Genomic DNA, 14,263 nt, shown 5'->3' on the forward strand with positions numbered 1-14,263 from the left:
GTCTACAATTTAAAAAAAAAATTTCATGAAAAACAGTGGATCACTTTTGGTACAGAAATCTAGACCTCAGTGTAACGCTCAGGTGGTTAAGCAACAATATTTTGACCTGCAAGAAAACAAAGGTCAGCTGACTGCTTTCAAAAAGGATAGCATCTATAAAGAATATTTATATGTCAATGACAGAGTCTCTATATCTTCTATTTTATCAAAAATCTCCTGCATCTTTAACCAAAACCTATATGTTTACAAATTACTTTTTGTATCAATTTAATAAATTGAATTAGTTATTTACAAGTTAAGTATTTATTTTCATGAATGATATCTCTAAAGCTGACCTCCTTAAAACTTCTGCACATACAGTACCTACCTTGTGACAAGATAGGCATGCACAAATTTTACAGGTTTTACAAAATGCCAAATTCTGTAAATGTAATGACAAATGATATAAATCTTTAATATATCTTTATAACTTTAATCTGCATCCAAAGTCAGTTATAAAGTTTAGATATTTGATTTTCGGTTATGTAGGAATAACATAGAAGGTTGAAATCTAGTTCTGAGTGAAATGTCATGCCAATAATAAGCTTTCATTCTCAGGAATGAATATCTCATACCTTTGTTTAAGTGATCAATAAAGTCCAAAGTGACTTCAACTACGGTCTTCATTTTCTGAAGTATATCAGCACGGACAACTCCCTGTGGCTGTGGACCTAATTCAAACCCTGCAGTTAAAACATTAAAAAGGACATTTCAAAAATCAAAGAATTCTACAAAAGTATCTATTGCTTCGTATAAAAGTATACCTATGTATAAGTGATCAGAGAAACACAGGCAAATATTCTCCTTCAGAGCCACGTTACAGGCAATCCTAGTGGCAAAGAGCCAAGTACAGAATTACTAATGCAGCAGAATGAACAATCAACTGTGCCTATGGTGTCAGTCCCTCATTGGCTGAATACTGCAGAATTTTGTTCCCTGGTCCAAAGGAACAAAGGGCGAACCCCCTGTTCATCTGCTACACAAGGAAATAAAAATACCTTCCTGACCATACATTGGTGGTTTGATAACATCCCTGGGTCAGTGTAGTTTTATAAAAGCTTTTAGTAGTTTTGAAGCCTAACTAAACCATAAATGAACAAGGCAAATTTAATACCCATAATGTTTGTATTTTTTTTTTTTTAAATGGTGGACAAAGCACCTGTTTAAATACCCAAATATGCTTGCCCATTGCATTATAGCTTTTCCACTTCATCTTGGAATTCAGCTCATTCAGATGTGGTTTTTGAATTTGTACAATTCAGTCCCAGAAATAATACTTAAAATTTATATTGACCAAAATAATTGTGTTAAAATGTTGCCTTTTTCATTTTTTGTCACAATTACTTCTTCATTGCTAAAACACAGTTGCCTCTCACCTGCGCATGCGGACACTTCTGACCCTGGGCGTGCCTGCCCTCCCAAGTTTTATCAATTTCGCCTATTCTGCCAGCCAAACAGGAAATGACCTCTTAATCATCCCTGGCTAGCTCAGACTCAGCACTCAGCATTCATGCAATGTGTCTTCACTAGTGGCGAGCCCCCTAGCTCTCCTGAGCATTTCCTCTACAGTGCTTAATTCAGTGCTCTCCCTGTCCAGCTCCTGTGTTAACCCGTTATTGCCCAGTCTGGTTTTTCCCTTTCTGTTCCAATGTGCTGTTCCAGTGTTCCTCTGTGTCTGCAGTAATCCCTGTGTCTCGTGTGTCACTGTGTCTGTGGTGACTCCAGTGTCACCGGTGTCTATTTCCTGGATTGCTAGTTCTTGACCTCTACTTTGTTCCTGACCTCTCTTGCTTGCTTCCTGTCTCAATCTCGGCCTTCCTTGAAAATTCTCTTGCCTAGTGATTTGGTACCGTGTATCATCCTGCCCATCCTGGTATGCTCAAGGACCACAACCTGCCAGTAACCAGCAGCACAACATCATTACCGCTAGAGGCTCTGAAGAAGACCTAGTTACTGTTTAGACTCAGCGCCTTGGCTCTTCTCAGGGCTCACACCAGTCCTGTGAAAGCCGTAACGCCCCCTAGAGGCCCCATCTTCCCAAGCATGATCATTTTTGCTTTTTTCTTGAGCAGATTCATTTGTAGTATTAGGCTTTTTGTAATATATAACACATAGGAACCTCCGGACATTACAATACTGTAATAAATGTGTTTGTTTTCTTTCACTTACCGATACCGCATCTGGCAACAGAGTCCACACTATAAAGGTCTGCCCCAGGCTTCGTGTACACATAAATTCTTGGGATATAATAGGGAAGACGAGTCTAAGGAAGAAGATAAAAATGGACTAAGGACCTGATTTATTAAATCTCTCCAGCAAACCTGGTAGGAATTTCCTAAAAATCATTTATTTATAGGTGGTTAATGTTTTCAGTCCTAGACTATCCATTCTAGGTTTAATAGATCACCCATTTTAGTCCAACTTCTCCAGTCCTGGACAGCTTAAATAAATCAGACCCTAAGTATCATATGAAAATCACATGGCCCTCTCCTTTACTGATCAAAGGTCAAGAATGTTGAAGAACCCTTGTTAGCTTTTTAAGATTTCCAAAACAGAATTTTTACCTAATAGCAGACACTAAAAGGAGCTTTCCTTTAGTTTTAAAACAATTACATTGTATTGAGTTGAGTTGGTATTACCTTAGGACCAGGGTCTTACCTATAGCTATGGCCACTATGGTTCACAAAAAGGTGATATATCACATATTAAACCATGAATAGACACCTGCAATAAGTTTCCTTAATACCAATTCTACATGCATCAGACTATACCAAGAACAATACATTCAACACACCCTTTTTCCACATAGAATTTGTTTTTTTAAACCAGAATCACTAAATGGAGACCCAAAGAAAAACCTTCCATGATATCACTTCTTCACATTCTATATTCCACAGTTCCACAGGGACCGCCACCCATAGTTGCCACTCCTATAGGCCCCCCCCCCCCCCCACCACTGGAAGTGATGCATCCCCTATGGGGACATGAACCTGCAGATCGGGAGGCTAATGCACACATGGGGCGCATGTAGAATGAAGATAAAACAAACCCTATAGATGACAGACTCTGGAAAAAAAATTGTTACGTCCAGGATAAATAACGTATAAGCATATGCAACATATATATATATGCACATGCATTCAGCTGTGTGAATACAAGTGCATATCTATGCAACTAGAGATCTTTTAAACATGAATTATTATACATGACGTTTATTTGGTGAAACATCCAAGATATTTACAACATTGACAATGAAAAAAAACATTGATTTAGATAAAAGACTTAGAAATTATGATGTCCTTAATTCCTGGGGGTACTGTTGCATTTAAATTGAAAATACATTTTGCTTTCCTAATCGTTCCAGATCAAATTCCAGTCCCCTACTGTAGAGGTAAAGCCTATCTAGTGCTTTGAACCTAAGTTCATCCAAATTATTAATATTATTTAGCCCCAGAGTCAGAGGAGTGATTATCTTACCACTTGATACATTATATAAATGTTCATAAATTCGTCCTCAGGACATTTTTGGCCATCATTTTGGCCTTTACATGTGAATCTCATGTTGAGATAAGAGTGCTTTTATATGTTTTATGTGTTATGCTTAATAAAATATGTTATTTTAGAATATTGAACTGTTATGCGTGATTTTAATAATGGAGATGTCTAAAAAGTCCCTGGCATTTGCTAAATGCTTTGTTTTTTAATGCTCCTCTGTTAGAGCCCTAAAAAATCTTATATACTTCCAGGTATAGGAGAGCATGTCACCTGCATGGTACATTCATTACTGTTTTCTTTTGCCTATGATTTTGTACACCAAGGTATACCTGTATATAATGGCAGACATGCAGCTCCACAGCATTTTGGACTCTGCTGATAATAAGACAAACCCCCATGTTAGAAGTGGTGTTATGTAGATCCAGTATCATGTCATATGCATTTGCACTTCCTCTGGGACCAAACATCCGGTTGATCTCCTTTGCTCTCAAAACTTCATATGGATCATCAGGTGAGTCTGGGGCACTAGAGGTAAGAGAGACAAAGAGTAACAGAAAGAGTTAAATAGTTTTTTTTAAATAATTATTATTATCCTTTTTTACTACTGGAGAGTCCATCCCCTTTTTTCATTAAGTCCAATTATTTTTGGATAGAATGAAGAAGAATAGGAACCTTTGTCAGATTGTGTGCCCTCTGGGAAAATTAACCCTTTACCTGTTTGTGATGGAAAGTGATGAGAAATCCTAGATTTTTACAGTGGATTTGATGGTTAGGGCCAGCATTAGGGGGGTAATGATACCAGAGACTGTTGATCCTGGGAATATTAAAGTGCATTAGTGAATCAGAAAGGATTTTTCCCTTCTGTTGTAGCAAATTACAACATTCTATAGTGTTTTACCCTCTGAATCAATTGTGTTTATAGGTTTCATTCTACAATATGCAGGTTTTCTATTATGTTTTATTATTTTCTTTGTGGTTGAACTCGATGGACTTTGGTGTCTTGTTTCGACCTGACTAACTATGCAACTATGACACAAAATCAGCATGAGGGTCAGGGAGTTAGTATTTCCAGGAGAGTTTTTGTAATAACACAACCACACACATGGTTATTCCAACATTTAATGGCATTGGTATGGTGATAAAACAAAATTTCCACTTTTAGGAATTCCTGATCATTCAGATCATTATTGCAGATAGGAACAGACGATGGCCTGTCTGCAAAATTCCCTCCTACCTGCCTGATCGTTCCAGGTATCTGAAAAAAAGCTGAGCTGTGCATGTGCTGTGTCAGCTTTTGTTACCAGGATAATGAATGAACTTCCACACACCTGAACTAGAGTTACGCCATGCAGGCCCTGCCAAATGATGAACAGGTAAAATCAATGATAGATTTCCTCTCTATTCGTTTTCTGGTGACAACTTTACCATGGGCACCAGGACAAACAATTGCATAAAGTTATGAAGACCTGAGAAGGGTCATAACTCTTCCATTAGCCTTACAAAACTAAAATAATACTGTTTTGTTTTTAGATAAACTTTAACATCACACTGAGAGAGAGAGTTAAAGAATAACTGGTCAAAGTACAGATTTATTTTGCCCTTCAATACCAACCAATACCTTTATTGAAGAAATGAAAATGGAACCTATCTGGGATGTGCCATTAGCATTAGCTTAGTCTACTTTCAAGCCCAAATTAGGCCTGGTACAAACGGACAAGAGTCCAAAAGACAAAAGTCAAGGACTGTGTATGCAACAGATATACTTTGGACTCAAACATTTAATATGACTCAAACATATCAATGAAAAAAAAAACTCACGATAAGATGTCCAACGTAAAACATCGATTCAAGTCTTTTTCATAATACCGCACTCCTTTCTCAGATGCCTTCGGATTGGATAGAAGAGGTACAGCACTGAACGTGTCCCTTACCAGATGTGAAGAGTCTTTCAGCCAGTGTTTCACCAGGAAGACACCGGACATCTCGTTGCCATGAGTGCCACCCACCACAGCCACGCGATGGAGGGATTTGACCAAGACGGTGTCTGACATGCTGGAAAATGCCATGAAAAAACATAAGTATTAGTTTACTACATGTGAACAAAGGTGCTACTCCAAATCTTTTATTTAAATGTCCATGCAAAGCTACCAACCATTTATCAAGATGGCAAGGGATGTATCATTTATTTTTAAAAATCAGTGACTTACATTAACCAATATTCTTAAGGAGACCATACCACCATCTTTTAGTTTCTAACTAAAGAGCAGCATGGCAAACTTCAATAAATGTTCTTCATGCTTTTACTTTAACAAAAGAGAATCCATGCCCAGTCTGGAGTCTATGCCAAGCTAAAGACTCATTTTCATCACAGCAAAACCCACACTACTGTCTGATTAGAGATTTGTTTTTAAATTAGGAATAAAGAAACATTGATTGAATGTTTTAAAGTGTACAACAGAGAAGGGTTGCTTTGTTTGACAACAGCCATCATGACAGGTCCCCATTAACTAATGCATATCAAACTGGTGAATTGGTGTCCACATACACTTGGTCCCACTTACATTTCTGACATGGTTAAAAAATACTCCCCCTGCCGCTCTCTCCGCTCCTCCAATGACCTACTAATGACTTCCTCACTCATAACCTCATCACACGCACGGTTACAAGACTTCTCTAGCACTGCCCCAACTCTCTGGAATGGTCTTCCTCGTCCTATTCCGCTTGCTCCTACTTTCTGCTCATTTAAAAGAGCGCTCAAAACCCATTTTTTCAAACTTGCCTACCCGTCTTCTTCTGTCAATTGAAACCATCACTACTTCCCAACACTACATATCTCCCATCCTATTGTGTGTGAAATTCCCCCACCTACTAGATTGTAAGCTCTTCGGGGCAGGGTCCTCTCCTCCTGTATCACTGTCTGTATTGGTCTGTCATTAATGTACAGCGCTGCGTAATATGTTGGCGCTATATAAATCCTGTTTATGAATAATAATAATAATAATACACAAGAACTGATGCTGCCACTTCCAAACAATTGATTTTAGGGTGGAGGTAAATGTTCTATTCTCACTCTATCCACACAAAAAACACATATTGTAGGCATGTAATGCACAAAACCTTCAATAAAGTGCCTGCAAATTAAATGGCTGTCTGACACACATTGGCATGGTCCATTGTTATCACCATTACTATCCTAAGAAATGCCCTTCAGACATTGTTGGGTGAATGTCGACAGGAATAGGATAAAAAGAGGCTACAGGGGTATAAAAAAAGGTAAAAACAAGAATGTTATAAATAAATAGAAACTGTTTATGGTAAGCAGTTCACAAAGCACACTTAATGTCATTCTGTTAGGGTTTACATTTACTTTAACCCCAATGATGCCCAGTTGTATACTGTTAAGGTGGTCTCCTATTGATCCCAGATCAATTTTCCCTCTTTCTGATCGCTTCTGTTTACAGCGCTGGAAGGGTACGTAACACACGCAATTTAATGTGTGGTTAGATCACTCAAAACTTTATTGTTTGCACACAGTTTCAAAGGCATGATCAGTGCATGATCACATAACTACAGACAATTAGCAGACATGACATGTCCTTGCGGTTCTCTTAGAACAGGATATATGGCCGTAGAGAGGAAAGGAAGAATTTCAGGGCAAAAAGGGGGGAAGCGGACATTAGTTTACTGAAGAGAAGAGTACAACTATTTTCAACATAATTCAATCATCTAAAAAACATAACAAAATCACAAAAATAATGAACTTCAAGAATTAGCAAAATTCCTTTCATATACAATGCCTAAAAAAACATATACAGGGCTGTCTGCCTACTAGTAACTAATATCAGCTTTGCTGTACTTTTCACTCTCATACAGCACAGGCCTACTGAGCGATAACAAAAAAAGAACAATCGTTAGTCCTACCTGTCACACCGAATTCTCTTTTTCACGTTCTTTCCGGACTTTCGCACGTATTACTTGTTGCCTGTGAGATTAGACATCGCTTAAATGTGTCAATGGGATCCACAAGTTATTCTAATAAGTTATTAACCCCCAGGAATTCAGTTGGGGCCAAAGGTCACATGTAAGCTTCAATAACAGAACAAGGCTCAGGTGATCACACTGACCCCCCCTCAACCTGCACAGCGTGACCCTACACCATGTGTGATTTTATGTGTGTGTGCTCTCAGACAATACAGTCATATGACCACAGCACAAAGTGTCACTGCATCAACAGTCTACATGCCAGGGCCTGCCGCTAAAATTTCCACTACATCTACTTGTTTAATAACCTCTCAATACCTGCAAATAGAATTGCATGGCTTACTGACTGTCCCTTATATCCCAGTGGGTTTTAAAAAAAAAATTTCCATTAAATTTAACAGGAACCAGCACTACAGAAAATATGGAACTTTGATACAATACATACAAAATGCAATTTGCCTGGCTGTTGCAACATATTGAAGCTGAGTATGTACCACATCTACCAAAAGCATGCAAGTTTTACCATGTTATTGTCATTTTCATGAATAACATAATACTTCACAATCCTGCTATAAAGGTACTTTTACAGCTATTCTTGCTGATGTTAAGGTGGTGACTACAAGTGGCTGATTTAACACATTACACAGAAGTGCTCCACTGTTGTCAGGAAATGTTGATAGAGGTGGCTGCAGAAGATTACCAGCACTAAAATTATTATTATTAAACAGGATTTATATATCGTCAACATATTGCTCAGCCATGTACATTAAATAGGGGTTGCAAATAACAGACAGAAACAGACAGTGACACAGGAGGAGGAGAGGAATATACCAAAGAATAAAAGAAAAGGTGAAAACAATTATTTAAAAAGGCAATTGTTTATGAATCACAGTGATTAGCTAAAGATCAATACTCCTGAAAGTGTGATTTCTAAAAAAAAAAAAAAAATTCAGATTAAGAGTTGAGTATCTCTCAACTTTTAAACTTGAGAAAGATAGAAATCCTGCCATTATGAATAAATGAAGTCTCTGTTGCATACTGTGGGGAAATTTGAGCTTTAATTTGCTGACTTACTGACTTAAAAGATCATCGTTACATAAAATTATTATTATTATTATTATTATTTTTATTAATAATAAACAGGATTTATATAGCACCAACATATTACGCAGCGCTGTACATTAAATAGAGATTGCAAATGACAGACTAATACAGACAGTGATAGAGGAGGAGAGGACCCTGCCCCGAAGAGCTTACAATCTCCGAGCCTACATATCATATAAACTGTACATAGTATACATACATACATATACATACACACACACAACAGTTGTTGTACAATACTCCATATTCACTGTACTATAGTGGGGGCAAAGTTCCTAAAGCTGAAGAGCTGCAACCTTTTAGATTTGAATCAGTCTGTTAAACTTTGATCCAGTTTCTGGAGTTGCCTGGACTACATATACACACACCACAACTTTCCTGGATATAGAGGAATCCTGGATTTGAAGATTTCAAATGAAAGTGCATGGGATGTGTCCTAATGCATTGGAATGCTTGTTGCACCTTGCCCCATATCTTCGAACTTAGTGATGGGCAGAGCGATCTGCTCACAATATGTATACTGGATAGTCTGGTGGTGATGTTACTCCAAATGTAATGCATCAAGACCCAGAATGGTATACGACAAGCGTACTCTGCTGCCCTGTTTCCACCTGACCTCCAATGTTATGGGAGAGCTAGAGCAGAACCAATCTACAGACCACCAATGCTTCTGCCTCCCATTGACTGCCAACACTGTGACAATTTTTGCCTTAACCCAGCATGGTGGCTCAGTATCTTGTGCTATGTATTCTACTCCTGATATATTTGCATTCTGTAAGCTATCGTGTACACTACATACCCCTGACTGTTGTACTGTATACTCTGTGATTTATGATATATATAGTCCTGACCCCTGCACTCTGAAATCTGTACTGTGCATGACTTTCTCCTGGCCACAATGCGTGCTGCAGTTTATGGTTGCCTTGTAGTCCCCAACTATTTTAATAAAGATCTTCTTTAAGGTAGACTTAAGCATAACAAATTTCAATCTAAAAAAATGATACTTTGTGTTAAGTTTGTCTATAGCAGGGGGAGTCAAACGCTGGCCCGGGGGTCAAATCTGGCCCCCAATGCCCTTTTTTGGCCCCCAAAGGAATCCTAAATATGAACTGCAGCTGGACTGCCGCTGCAGTAAAATATCGCCGCTACTACAATTTCTGGCATCACTCGTGTCTATAGACCAGCAGGTGCTCTGCCTATGCGAGGCCCCGTGGAGTGTTTTGTAGCTGCAAATAATGCCGGGAATTTTAGTAGCGGCGCTATTTCAATGAAGAGAGAGTTTCAGCAGCGGGCCACTCATAAGATTTAGCTCCGCATTGGCCGTGTCTGGCATTTCCAGCACTCCCCTTCAGCTGTACTTTTCCTTGCTACTCCAAGGCATGGACTAATTGGTTGGATTTTCATAGAAGAACATTGTTATTATTATTGTTAGCCTGTGCAAAAAGGTTACCAATGAAATTTAACTCAGAAGGCTACAAAAAGAGAAAGAGGCATAAGATTTTTTCTTAAATAAAATTAAAAAAAAATGTTTATGACTTTTTCTCTATTATAAGCTTGTTCCAGATTGAATGTGAAGCAAAACCTCTTTGTTTCCATATGAAAAGGGTTTATATCTAATGAGAAGGAAAAATGTTCTCAATTTGTTCAATAAATTTCAAGGTTGGCCCGCGACTTTGTCTAAGTTTTTTTATATGGCCCTCTGTGTATTTCAGTTTGACACCCCTGGTCTGTAGGGTGACCTGTAGTTGACCTTCTAATATTCCGACTTATGGTAGTCATAGTCATCCCAGGAAAGGATTCTTCAGGATGAGATGGAAAGGATGTATTAGATGCTAGATCTCTGTACTTCCTGCAGACTCTTGGATTAGTCAAGTGCTAGCCTAGGCTTGGTTTGTAGCCTAGACAGACTGGCAAGCTCTTGTATATCAAAACATGTGTTCCAGTGTATGTGGAACGGAAGGACTAACTGGCCCAGGCTCTCTGTTATTTTGTTATGCAATGCTGGACTGTTCATATCTAATTGTCTATTTCCTGTAGTAGTACTTCATACACTTCAATACCTGTTTCAACCTTTGATTGGCCATTTCCATTGGATACATTGGTTGGAGAACAGCTTTTAGGTGCTAACCTGGATGACCTATTGGGTTCCAGTGGAGCTAAGAACTTTCCAGTTGGGATGATTCCCCCAATCTTGAGCAGGATTGGGAAGTGAGAGAATGAATTACAGATGTGCTTTGCTTACATACTCACTCTCCAAGAACCATAGTGTGGAGAAAGGTAATAGATTGGAGAGATGATAAGCACATCAACAATTTTTTGACCAATGGTACTTTTTTCTCACTTACTCCTTCTAAGCTGTAGAATGTGACAACATTTTGGAAAAAAAATGTATTATGAGACATGAAGTAATAATAATTAAATTATTTTGATGTGTTTTCAGTGTTTGATAATAAATCCCCCCCTGTTATTCTGATACACCACCTGGATTTGGTCACTCCCCTATCCCTCTATGACCCAACTATTGTTACCTATTTGTCTTATGTCAACAGTTTTGTTTTTGTTAAAAAATGCATATTAAATGTTTTTTAAAAAAATTAACATTCCTTCTGTGCCTACTAATCTTTGCAGCCCAAATCTATGGATTCAGCTAAAAAATTCCCCTACCAACTATCCAGGGTAGCTGGGATTATGTTTTTTGTCCTAGATTTTGGGTTCACAAACCTAAAGTCCTTTTTTTACCCCACATTTTCAGGATGACCCATGGGCTACTTGTTTCCATTACTTTTCTCATAATTTCAAAGTGTCGTCCCCAACTCTTTATGGTAGGATTGTATGATATGGAACCTGGCATTTGATACCTCTGTAAGGTTTGTGAGTTTGAGATAAGTCATGAACCTTACAAGTGATCCAGCCTCTTTCACTTGAATATATTGATTTTTGTCCTGAACACCATCTTATCTAGGGTGTTCCTTCTGGTAGAGAAGCACACATACTGCATTCAAGCATCTGACATGGGTCCTGACCTTTTATGGTGGCCTTTGCTGTGGTGTTCCCTAAATCTTTTTAGAAAGATGCTCTAATTTAGAAGATGTATTGACTATCCTAAAACAGCACAACATAACTCTTTGGGAAGATGGTTATTCTTCTTCACTAGATGGTTGAGATAATGCATTCCAGTTTCCCCAACAAAAAAGGAAAATAGGACATCTTATTACTGAGGATCCTTAGATCTGGCCAGAATTCTGTATAATGCTTATACATACATTGGTGGAACATAGAGCTATTCCTCTTTACTTCTCCACTGGAGTTTGTGTTGTGGGGCACCCATCAGAAGATGCCATGACCATAAAATAGGTATAGATTTAAGGAGGGATTAGACACACAAGCCCTGATTTAATATAGCTCTCTAAGACTGAAGAAGATAGACTGTCATGGGGAAACCTTCAACTTCATCCAATTCTCTCTGATCTACTCTGTGCCCATTCCTCCACCCTGGCCCCCGCCCTAACCAAACTATTCAACCTCTCCCTTTCTACTGGTCTCTACCCCTTCGCTTTCAAACATGCCATTATTCTCCTTATCCCGAAGAAACCCTTGTTAGACCCCTCCCTACCTTCTAACTACCATCCTATCTCCCATATGTTTCCAAACTTCTTGAGCATCTTGTCTATCAAAGACTAACTATAAAAGACTAAAAGCACTGACTCTCTCCTTGAGCCTCTCCAGTCTCCAGTCTTCCAGCTGCCCATTCCACCGAAACAGCCCCTACTAAAGTGGCCAATGACCTCCTCAGAGCTAAGTCCCAAGGCAACTTTTCCCTTCTCCATGATCTTTCCTCCGCTTTTGACATTGTTGATCCCCCCTTCTAATACAATTCATGCGCTCTCTCTTGGTTTGCTTCCTATCTGTCTGACCTCTCCTTTCAAGTTTCTTTCAATGGTAACTCCTCTTCGCCCACTCTCCTCTCTGTTGGTGTTCCCCAAGGGTCAGTCCTTGGACCGGTTCTCTTTTCTCTGTACACCTCCTCTCTCGGTAGTCCAATATCCTCCTTTTGCTTACAGTACCATCTGTATGCTGATGACACTCAGTTCTACCTGTCCACCTCTGACTTGTCCCCCTCAGTCCTGGATAAGGTCTCATGCTGCCTGTCAGCCATCTCATCATGGATGTCTGACCGATTCCTGAAAATCTGGATAAAACAGAACTCGTCATCATCCCCCCCTCACATTCCAAATCTCCTCCTGACATATTTTTAAATGTTAATAACACTGGTATTCATCTCTCCCCTTTTCACGTTTCTTGGTGTCAGCTTTAACTCGGCCCTCTCATTTACCCCCCACATTCAGGACATTTCCAGGTCCTGTCACTTTCACCTACGCAACATCTCCAAAATCCGCAGCTACCTGTCCCCTGGGACCACCAAACTCCTTGTACATGCTCTTATCATCTCCCGTCTGGACTACTGTAACATCCTTCTCGCTGGTATTCCACTAACCCGACTCTCTCCTCTAAAATCTATTATGAATGCTGCAGCCAGACTCATCCATCCTTCCCACCACTCCTCTTCGCAGATCTCTACACTGGCTTCCATTTCACCTTGGAATCAAATTCAAGCTCCTGTGCTTTGCCTTCAAATCCCTCCACAGTTATTGTCCCACTTACATTTCTGACCTGATAGAAAAGTACTCCCCTAGCCGTTCTCCTCTCTCCTCCAATGACCTACTACTGATTTCCTCACTCATAACCTCATCACACACACGGCTCCAAGACTTTTCTAGAGCTGCCCCAACTCCCTGTAATGTTCTCCTTGTCCAATTCCGCTTGCTCCTACTTTCTGCTCTTTTAATCCACCTAGCGGTATTCCCAAGTGTGTGTGGACTTGGGGTGGATTTTACCTGCAAATAGCGGTAATCCCGAGTCACAAAAAATTGTACTGCTTTTTGCATTGAGATTTTTACAGAATTAGAACGCTAGGGAGGTTAAAAGAGAACTCAAAAGACATTTTTTCAACTTGCCTACCTGTCTTCTTCTGTCCTTTGAAACTGTCACTACTTCCCACCACTACATATGTTGTACATTTGTCATTTGCAACCCCAATTTAATGTACAGCACTGCGTAATAAGTTTGCGCTATACAAACCCTGTTTAACAATAATACCCAGCAAACCTGAAATGGAGTTCATGTTTTCTCCAATATGGCCAATCACGTGAGCAGCCCCGTGTTATGGCTAGTCAGGTGAGCGGCCCCGTGTTATGGCAAATCAGGTGAGCGGCCCCATGTTATGGCAAATCAGGTGAGCGGCCCCGTGGTATGGCCAATTATGTGAGCGGCCCCGTGTTATGGACAATCAGGTGAGCGGCCCCGTGTTATGGCCAGTCAGGTGAGCGGCCCCGTGTTATGGCCAGTCAGGTGAGCGGCCCCGTGTTATGGCCAGTCAGGTGAGCGGCCCCGTGTCATGGCCAGTCAGGTGAGCAGCCCCGTTATGGCCAATCAGGTGAGCGGCCCCGTGTTATGGCCAGTCAGGTGAGCGGCCCCGTGTTATGGCTAGTCAGGTGAGCGGCCCTGTGTTATGGCTAGTCAGGTGAGCGGCCCCGTGTTATGGACAATCAGGTCAGCGGCCCCGTGTTATGGACAATCAGGCGAG

The 14,263-nt window shown here is 39.9% G+C and overlaps 1 protein-coding gene across 1 annotated transcript in view; it reads right to left on the reverse strand.

The window, feature by feature from the left end:
- Positions 1-7,613, reverse strand: part of ACY3 (aminoacylase 3) — a 12,922-nt gene extending 5,309 nt beyond the window's left edge. The window contains exons 1-5 of the mRNA XM_072425040.1: positions 7,456-7,613; positions 5,353-5,586; positions 3,864-4,059; positions 2,209-2,302; positions 615-722 (exon numbers count right to left, since the gene is read on the reverse strand). Of these exons, the coding sequence (XP_072281141.1) occupies positions 615-722; positions 2,209-2,302; positions 3,864-4,059; positions 5,353-5,585 (631 nt within the window). The 5' untranslated portion in view covers position 5,586; positions 7,456-7,613. The remainder of the gene's footprint in view (positions 1-614; positions 723-2,208; positions 2,303-3,863; positions 4,060-5,352; positions 5,587-7,455) is intronic.
- Positions 7,614-14,263: the final 6,650 nt, after the last annotated feature.

The sequence above is a fragment of the Pyxicephalus adspersus genome, chromosome 10, assembly GCF_032062135.1.
Source record: "Pyxicephalus adspersus chromosome 10, UCB_Pads_2.0, whole genome shotgun sequence".
NCBI lineage: Eukaryota > Metazoa > Chordata > Amphibia > Anura > Pyxicephalidae > Pyxicephalus > Pyxicephalus adspersus.